At 47.0% G+C, this 9,483-nt stretch overlaps 1 protein-coding gene across 1 annotated transcript; it reads left to right on the forward strand.

The window, feature by feature from the left end:
* Positions 1 to 294: 294 nt before the first annotated feature.
* On the forward strand, positions 295 to 9,483 carry HEY2 (hes-related family bHLH transcription factor with YRPW motif 2; the record flags this gene model as incomplete). Its single annotated transcript, XM_009880185.1, has 5 exons — positions 295 to 368; positions 1,112 to 1,190; positions 1,299 to 1,382; positions 4,087 to 4,168; positions 9,098 to 9,483. Coding segments are annotated over exons 1-5 (705 nt in total), but the record flags the coding sequence as incomplete, so codon positions are not given.

The raw sequence follows: 9,483 nt of genomic DNA on the forward strand, positions 1-9,483 counted from the left end.
CGGGATGCGCCCCGGGATGGGGCAGAGCGAGGGGGGAAAGCCGGCCGCCCCGTCGGGGGCAGGGAGGTTTGTCCCCCTCCAGGCCAACTAGCAGCTTGTTGATAGCCCCTCAGGAATTGGCCCCGCCGTCTGTCTGCCCGAGCCTCGAAGTTCTGCGGAGCACTCAAGTAGCTTGTGAGCCACCAAGGCTGCTGCAGTTCATTAGCTCCGCTTAATTGCCATTTCCAATCAGATCTTTTCCAAAATAGCGCCTGAGCCCGCCGAAAAACCTCAGGGAATCGGTGCCAGTGGGAAATGAGCTGTGAAAGTGAGCAGGGATCCACAGTTGTGGAACGGGAACTTCAGCAAAGCCTGTGTGCCAGGCACGGGTGAGTGGCGGTGTTTGCCAAAGGAGGGACGACCTGTGACCTCTGCCACCACCACACTGGACGGCCAAGGTGGTCTTGCCACTTGAGGGGCACGTGCACCGGAGCCCCGTCTCGTCCACACCAGTAGCTAAATGAGTATCAAAAGCTACTGGATTTTTATATCTTTTTTTCCTTGCTCATGATGAAGTAAAAGCGTTTTCATGCTCGTGGGTAGTGTAGTTTTAAAAGTGGATTTTGAATTCTGCTCCTCATGCGGGACAATGCAATAGACCCGGGCTGGGTAATTAGCTTTGTACTGGAGCATCTATTGACTCTTGTTGCGATGGGCAGGAATGTCGAAACCTAGCAGGCCAGGCAGAGGTTGTGGCATCAGATACATGAATTTACTGCTGCTGTTAACATAGGGAGATGGTTCACATGTTTTTGGACTCGGTTCTTCAGCCTGTACTTGGTAGGCAGGGCTTTATATGCAGTGAAAACAAAATCTGCTGAGTTGGACAGTGAACTGTCTCCAGAAAGGGACTTTATTTCCAAAAGAGAGTTCTGTCAATTCAAAATACGTGCTGGGGCAACAAAAAATGAAATGTCTCTCACTCTAAAAATACTGTGCAGTGCAAACCACATCTTCCAAGCATTGAAAACGTCATGAGAGGGACTATGCATACTTAGTATGGTGACCTAAGCTGTCTTCAAAGAGCAGTGTCAAGTTGTGCAACACCTGACATACTTTTATTGTTTCACAGGCAAAGTAATAGCTCTGTCATTCGATCAAATTCCCCAACAACAACATCTCAGATTATGGCCAGAAAGAAAAGAAGAGGGGTACGTTGCGTTTAATTCTTCTCCCGTGTGACAATTTGCATGCGTGCTGTGATTTTGCCCTTCAACATTTTTTTATAAACTTAATATGTTATGTTTTTTTGGGAATAGATTATAGAGAAAAGGCGCCGGGACCGTATAAATAACAGTTTATCAGAGCTGAGGCGGCTTGTGCCAACTGCTTTTGAAAAACAAGTAAGCCTTTTTTTTTTTTTTTAATTCTGTATCTCATCTGGTAATGTTAGTTCTCTTGTAAAACTCATTAAAATAATATTGTATGTGTCCTGATCTGGCACAAAGCAGGCATTTCAATGAAGTGCTTTCTTGTGGTGAAACTATTAGAAACATAATTCATTATAAGGCTGAAAAACATTTCCATTCTTTGGCTTGTTTTTCCCTGAAGGGTAACAGTGTTCATGTTGCCTCTGTTCTTTCGATGAATTCCAGTAGTGGTTTTGTTAAAAATGCGCTTTACTCCGTATTTTAAAAATAAAACCCAAGCCCAACACAACTCCCCCAAACCTGTACGTCAATTAGCCTTTTGTCTAAATCTTTGAATATAATCTCATTTGCCCCTACTTTAAGAAACCTTTATTTTTTAATCTATAATTTCAGTTGCAAATTAATCAATCCAGTTTCCTGAAAAGGGAACAGACAGTCTGGATTATTCATGTTTTAAAATGACTCTTTAGAACCAGGGCATTAGGAGAGGGAATAGGCCCATGTCATGTCAGCTAGTGAAGTCAGTGATACGTTCAAAGAATTTCAGTGAGAAAGTATTCAGTGGGAAGGCTGGAAGGATCCAGCTAACTTTGGTTCAGCTCCTTGGTCATGAAATTACAGACCAAAAGCTTAAAACACAATCTATTCTGTAAAAAAAGGGCATTTTGTTTATGCCATTCAAATTAAACCATTTATTTACTTTTCCATATCTTGATTTTTGGTTTTGGGGATTTGATTCAATATTTAGCCTTGTTCCTGCTTTACTGGAGGTATCTGAAGATCTATGAATATGTGCAATTGACACTACCTTTCAATAAAAAGGAACCAACTGAAAATAAAGGATCTGACTTCCTTGTAACAGTAAAATAAAAAACAGAAAGTAAAATTTGAGAGCAGGATTGCAAGGTGCTGAATGTCAATGGTAACTGCGGGGCAAGCACCACACCATATTAGGCCTGTTACCTCCCTGGTCTGAACAAAACCAAAAAAGAAATTTTAAATATTATAATCAATGGTGAGAGCATCCCTTGTGTCACCTGCAATATGCTTTTAGTAACTAGTAGGTGTAACTGTGCCCTTGCGTAGGTTCTGGCAAAACGGAGTGACGGGTATTTTCAGCTAGATAAACAGGGGCAAGAGACAACAGTTGTTTGTCCCATTTTATTGTTTACTTCTTGAAAACCACAAACATTATAAAACAAGTCCTACAGAGCCTTTGGAAATTACCCAGCGCCGTGCAGTTTTTAGCTATTAGTCACTCTCACTGAGATGTCTTGTACTGTGTCTATGGAAAAGATGAAGTCTGAGAAAAGTACAGGATGTAGTCGCATGTCAAATGGGGAATTTGGACCAAAAATTAACATGTGCACCACCGTTTGTAGAAGGAAAAAGCCGAAAGCAATAAGCAGATTAAAAAAAAATAAATATATTGGCGTAAAAATGAGTGCGCACTGTATTTTCTTCAGAAAGCCCGACCATTTTTCTGAAATATGCCAAGGACAAAGTCATCGGTCCTCTTCCAGCTCCTTGACATTCAGCTCACTGAAGTTTCCAAGTTGGAGGTTTAGTTTCGCTTCCGCCTCCCTCCCTCCCTCCTTCCCTCTCTCCCTTCCCAAATCACAGCTCTGCTCTGCAGAGTCCCTCGCAGAGATGAGAGCTGGCGAAGCGGGGCCGTGGAGGAGGGTGTAAGCCTCACCTAATTCACACGCGTGCAACCTGGGCAAAGCCGGCTGGGGCTGCAGGATGGCCGACGGCAGGGAGGTGGCCCGGATGATAACTAAGAGAAAAATTCGGCTTGCAGGATGCCATCCGCCAGTGGCCAAAGCTTGTGCAGCCCTGTTTTTAACTGGTGCCAAGGGATGATCTCTTGCAGCAAAATAACATTTGCGTGGTCAACTCAGTCGTCTGGGTGTGCTCCAGATATTGAAGGGAATGCTACCGCGCAAAATATTTTTATTTATGGGTTAATATAATAATACTACCTTTTGAGTTGTATTTTGTACTTTTCCAACACTTTTTCATAGTTCTGTGACCCACTCTCGGTAACAGAAAAGATTTTTACTCACAGAGGAGCTAAACTCTTTCTTTTTCACAGTGTTTAGCTTCATGTCCCTGCAGACTAGGCCTCTCGCTAACTTAAAATACTGTGGACTGTGCAGTTGTTTTTTCGGTCGAGAATGAGAATAGAATATTCAGCAGCCAAATGGCATGTCGAAAATTAATAGGCGATTAAGAAAGAGGGATACTTCTGGGTGTGCGTCCACAGGGACACCTACTGGTAAAAGCAGAAAAAAAAAAAGTTGCAGCAGGGTCTTCATCGATCACTGCGCAGACCTGTCTCCATTTGTGTTTGCTGGTAAAAAGAAAGTCCAGAAAGTTACATGTTTCTCTCATTTCATGAAGATGTCATCTCTACACTGTCTTCAAGGCCATAGCTACGCTAAGCTATAGCCTTAATAACGCAAAATTGTGCTGCTGCTGTTTGTATCGCTAGAGAGGAGACAGCATTACTCTTTAGACAAAGTCTGGGAGGCAGATGCTCACGGAAGAATTAAGCCGAGAACGTCCTAATGATAGGGGAAATTGAAACCATAAGGCTGAGCTCAGTGGAAAGTATATCAAATTAAAGTTTCTAGTACTTGTAAGCCTTTATTTATACAAGTCTCTTATCTCAAAGGGATCTGCCAAATTAGAAAAAGCGGAAATACTGCAAATGACAGTGGATCATCTGAAGATGCTGCAGGCGACGGGAGGTAAAGGTAAGGCGCTGATGATTTCTTTTCTAATATTTGGGGAAATCTCACCAAGAAAAATTGCTTTGAGGAGCTGTGATAGGCGTTTCCAGATTAAAGGAGTGGAAATCAATGCTAATGGCGGGATTGAACTCGTGGGAAAGAACTACTGGGACAAAAGAAGCACTTGACCCTGGGCTTGTGTTTGCTTTCATAACACTGTGGGAGTAAAGGCTTCATTCACAGGCAGCCCAGTCAGAGATTTGTTTGGGGTTTCCAAAGAGCACTGAAATCTGCACAGGGAGACAAAACAAATACACAAACACCAAACATAAACAGGAGGTTTGTGGCAACAATTGTGTAGCCCAAAACCGATGCTAAACCTCATTATCCAGCAGCTATACCGAAGGAAGTGGATGGAGAGGAACTTTCATTGTTGTTTATGTATTTTCTTTGCTCTGGGAAGACTTTTTAATGCCAGGTTAGACTGTCTTCATTCACCGGAACAAAACCCAGTCTTGCCCCATGCAGCTCCAGGTATCTGATAAAGCAGACAAGCAGCCGTGCTCACTTCTGCACTCATATTTATATGCTGTATTTGTGTGTCAGAGGTCTGCATAGTTCCCTGTTAGTGGGTGCTGGCGTGACGCAGGGGCTGCCCTGGCTGACCCACAGGGTCAGCCGGCTGCTGGGAGTCGAGCGTACCTCGCTTGTGCAAGCTGACCGTCCCAAGGCTGGAGGCCAAATGATTTCAGCCACCCACGAGGTATTTCTGTATAGTCATGATTTTGGAACTTAGTTGGAGTGAAAAACTCACTGGCCTCCTGTAAGCACGGTCCCGTGTCCCGTGCCGTCGACTGTGATTGTGGTTCAAACTGTTGCAACAGAAACCGGCCAATTTTTCATTGACCCATTCTGCCGTGTAGGTAGAGGCCAGAAAAGAGGCAGCTGCTGCTCGCTCTCTTCCTTCTTTGCTTAAACTCAAAAGATTTTAGCCCATGATTGAATTACTGTTCCTGTCTGTACATTGCAGCGATTACAGAATTCAGCTTATAATCAGTGCACTCTTAACAACAGATGGTGATAGGAAAGCATGTTGAAGGCCGGTGTTCTGTTATTTGTGAAAATTAACACCGACCTGACATACGTATTTTCTAGGTGTTAAGAGGCTTTTGCTAGGCATCCGTTTCAGCTTAAAATTTATGGGTAGCTTGTTCTATAAGAGGTGAAAGGGATTTTATTGTCCTTCATATAGCAGACGCGCCTCTTGATTCCTTAGAAAATGTGCAAAATTAAATCTAAAAAAAATAGTTACTTTTATATCTAAGATCAACCTTGAAAAAGCACTATTTAACTGGTAAAGCTATGCTCTTGCAAGTTACGAAACGCCAGAAGTGATCACGCTTGTGCAATTTGAATTCAGATCCTCTGTGTGTGTGCGTGATGGCGCCGTCTGTACTTGCATGGTTGCGTTGCTGGCGTTCCCCAAGCTCTGTCTCACTTCGTGCACGGGGCCGTTGACGCTCAGCTGCTGAGGGAAGCCGTGGTTGTTTCGCTTCATCCTCCCGGCGCGACGTGCGGCTCAGCTATCCCACCTTGACCCCCGCTTCACGCTGCACATCGCTCCCCTTAAAAGCTGCAGCAGCTCCCACCCCTCCGATACCTGCAGCAACGGTGGGAGGTCCGGGAGGTCCACCCTACTTCCCCTGCCTCCCTGCCCAAAAAAAAGTATGTGGGGGATTATTTTATATCAGGTCGGGTGGCCCCAGCTAGTGGGGCAGGGGACGAAGTGCGTGGGATGGGAGCTGCCGGGCAGAGAGAGGTGTCGGCAGAGCTCCGGCTGCGACCAGACAAGCCGGGTTTTGTTAGCAGTCTCATGTCCTCTTTGCTCTCTTCTTTGGTCTGCCACCACCGCCGTGGCTCTCCCTGCCCCGGCTGACACTGGCGTGCCTGGGGCTGCCGGAGGGCGGCGTGGGGAAAGACGAAGCATCGGGGACCGGGGAGAGGCAATGCCGGCTTATACCCGCAGCTGCCTTCTACACCATGGTCTGTGGTGGGTGGCACATCAATATAATACCCGATTGCTTCACAAATACGATGGCTTTTATCTTCTCCTTCTGACCCAGAGATAAGAGTAATCTCACTGCGTGGATTAAGAAACTTTAAGAAAAATAGGTTTGCGGGTTAGTACCGGGTGAAGTTTAAGTCTGTGTTTCCTGCTTGCTCGATGTTTTACTTTGCAACCTAAGTAACAGCTTTAAATATAATTTCTTAGGGTGTTTTAAAGGCAGATATTTGTTTTATTTGCAAGTGTAGTTATTCCCACTTTGTAACTCATCTTTCGAGCCACAAACTTTTTTTGCATCAGCAAAAAAATGCGTTCCATCATTTTCCTGATGGACAAAAGCTATTATCGCAGCAGGGAGGGAGAAATGCATCCTGATACCCTTATGTTCCCCTGCGTTGAGGGCTGGGGAGAGCGTCCTCTTCCTCCTCACACAGAAAGGGAGGACACCCACGATGGGGAATGCCTGGGGCTAGGAAAGCCAGGGTGGAGCCGGCTGCTGCTCAGCGTGCTCAGCCCGAGGTGGGCACAGCAGAAGAAAACCCAACGTGCCTCCCATCCCTTGTCTGCTTTTTGGAGCTGCCCGGGCACGCAGGCTGCCGCCTCTGAGGTCCTCCACGGGCTCTGCGTTTCTGCCACCCTTGACGCAGGTGTGGGCAATGGTCCCCTGTTCATGTTGAGTTGTTATTTTGGCCTGGGGCCAGGGCTTTCCGCTGACCATGCAAGCAAGCACAGGGGAGGAGTAGTTTGTCAACAGCAAGTAGCTTGCTGGGACCTCAAGTGTTGTTTTCTTGCAGCTTCACTGCAAATTTAGCTTGGGTGACTGACACCTGGGTCAGCAGCGTGGGTTACTATAGCTCAATTGACTTGAAGGAAAGCTGAGGCTTCCCATTCACGACAAAACGCCGGCATGTATGCATGTGGGTGGTGGTGAAGGATGTTCTTGGCTTTTGGAAAGAAACAAGAAATGACATTTTTAAGTCTCTCTCAGAAGGGGGAAGCCAGCAAAAGGGAAACCTGGAAAAGATAACCATCGCAATCAAAACATAACGGAGCCTGGGAGCCCCAGCTCTCATCTCCCCTCTGTTTGCGTGTCTCAGCCACCGTAGGAGACTGAGAGGGAGCCAGGATCACCAGGGCTTTGGAACAGCTCATCACAGAGCCAGCAGCTCAGACTCAGGGGAAGCTGGTAACAACCACATCCCCCATGTCTCCTCCGGTCCGGAGGGAGGGAGGCTGGGAAGCCCTGGCTTGAGCCGCGCGCTCCCAGGACTCCCAGGCTGGCTGACTCGTGGCCAGAGCCGGGAGGCGGCTTTGGCTGTGCATCAGCCCCTCTGAAGCTGCCGGAGGTCCTGGAGCCTCCGGCGTGGAGGCAGTCCCCATGCCAGGCTGGCTGGCACCCGAGCAGGTACCCTGCTAGCTTGCCACCGCTGGCCTGCCTGGCGTTCGTTTCTGGGGATTTCACTCAAACCACAGCGTTTCCACAGATCCCATGGTCGCAGGGGACCTGGCGGGCAAAAAGCTGTGAGGAGTCAGGGCTTGCTGAGACAAGTCCTCAACCCCTCGTTGCCCACCCATCTGCTGGCCAAGCTGGCATGTGTCTTGGGTTTCGGACAGCCTCAGATGAGCAAGGCAGCCTGCGTCAGAAGTGCCATCGTAATTTGGCAAGAAGGGGTATATAGCACACAGGGGCTTTGTGCCGACGTCTATAAATGTGCCCAAGTTAATTCTATAACGCGGGTATGCAGCAGCAGAAAGGCTCCTTTCTAGCTTGAAAGTTGATAAAAGTGAAACCAGCCATCTAAGATGCTAGGATTTTTCTGAAAGACTGAAATTATTTCGTGCAAGAGAGTGCAAGGCCCAATGTAGGTATTGCTGCCAGAATCCTCCATAAAAAGGGCACTTGATTATATCTATATACTAACACACATCATAGTCATGCATACCTAAAAATTTTCACTGAAAGCAAGAGGAAAAAACACCATGACAGCTTGGGAGTGGGTAGGACATTATTAGTTTAAAAGGTGACTACTTTTAAACTAAAATAGGAAAAATCAAAAAACTGGAATAGGTTTTTGTAGTTGACGAGCTGCAACTTAAACACTAGATTTGATGCTAGACACTTTTAGAAAGGAAATATCTTTTCATGTGCATTTAATAAGACAATTTTTTTTTTCAAATGCTTTTTTGTCCCAAGCCTGTGGAGCTCCAGTTGCTGTTTGTTGAAATACCTCATGGGCCATATGACTGTCAGTCTTCCATCTCCAAATTAGCAATGGCATTGCATAAAACGTTTTCTCAGTAAAGCTTTTTATTGTGTGTGTGCAGAGTCATGACAAGATGTTTTTAGTTTGTAGTTAAACAACACCGTATGTCATATTGTCTTAATGACTCTGTGAAGTAGATGGGACCCCGGCAGCAGTTACAACAACTATCTCACAATGTCAAGAAATAGTTTGAGGGCGTTACTAGGAGTGCCAGCGTAGGGAAGAAAAGGCAGGGTAGTACATGCAAGCTCTCTGATCTCCAGCCTGCTTTTTTGTGTGGATAAACGTCTGGTTCACACGCGCGCACAGGGTCAGTACTGCACTGCAAGCAGCTTGCTGAGGACTTTCAGGAGAGGCATCGTGTGTCTTTTTAAGTATCACGAGTACTTATGGGCTTAATTCTTCTCATTTGTATATTGTCTGCAAAACCAACTGCAGCCTATTGTATTACAGGGATGGTCGCACAAATTGTTTACAGATCAGAGAACAAACTTTTCGCCTTGCAAATCTTAGCCCGTAACTGGGAGATCCAGTGGCTGAGCAGGGACCGGGGTAGCCATGTCACCGCACGTTGGCTGGGAAGCCGGCGCAACACTCAACGCTTCTTTTGCCCTCCCCTTGCAGGTTATTTTGACGCTCATTCCCTGGCCATGGATTTCATGAGCATTGGCTTCCGGGAGTGCTTGACGGAGGTTGCGAGGTACCTGACTTCGGTGGAAGGTCTCGACACGTCCGACCCCCTGCGCGTTAGACTCGTGTCTCACCTGAGCACCTGTGCCTCTCAGAGGGAAGCTGCTGCCATGACCTCCTCCATGGCCCAAAACCACCACCCCTTGCACCCTCACCACTGGGCAGCCGCCTTTCACCACCTCCCAGCCGCTTTGCTGCAGCCGAACGGACTCCATGCCTCCGAGGCCACCCCGTGCAGACTCTCCTCGGACGTACCCCCGCACCACGGCTCTGCCCTGCTCACCGCCACCTTCGCCCACGCCGACGCCGCCCTCAGAGAC

This window comes from Charadrius vociferus, unplaced genomic scaffold, assembly GCF_000708025.1.
Source record: "Charadrius vociferus isolate BGI_N301 unplaced genomic scaffold, ASM70802v2 scaffold82, whole genome shotgun sequence".
NCBI lineage: Eukaryota > Metazoa > Chordata > Aves > Charadriiformes > Charadriidae > Charadrius > Charadrius vociferus.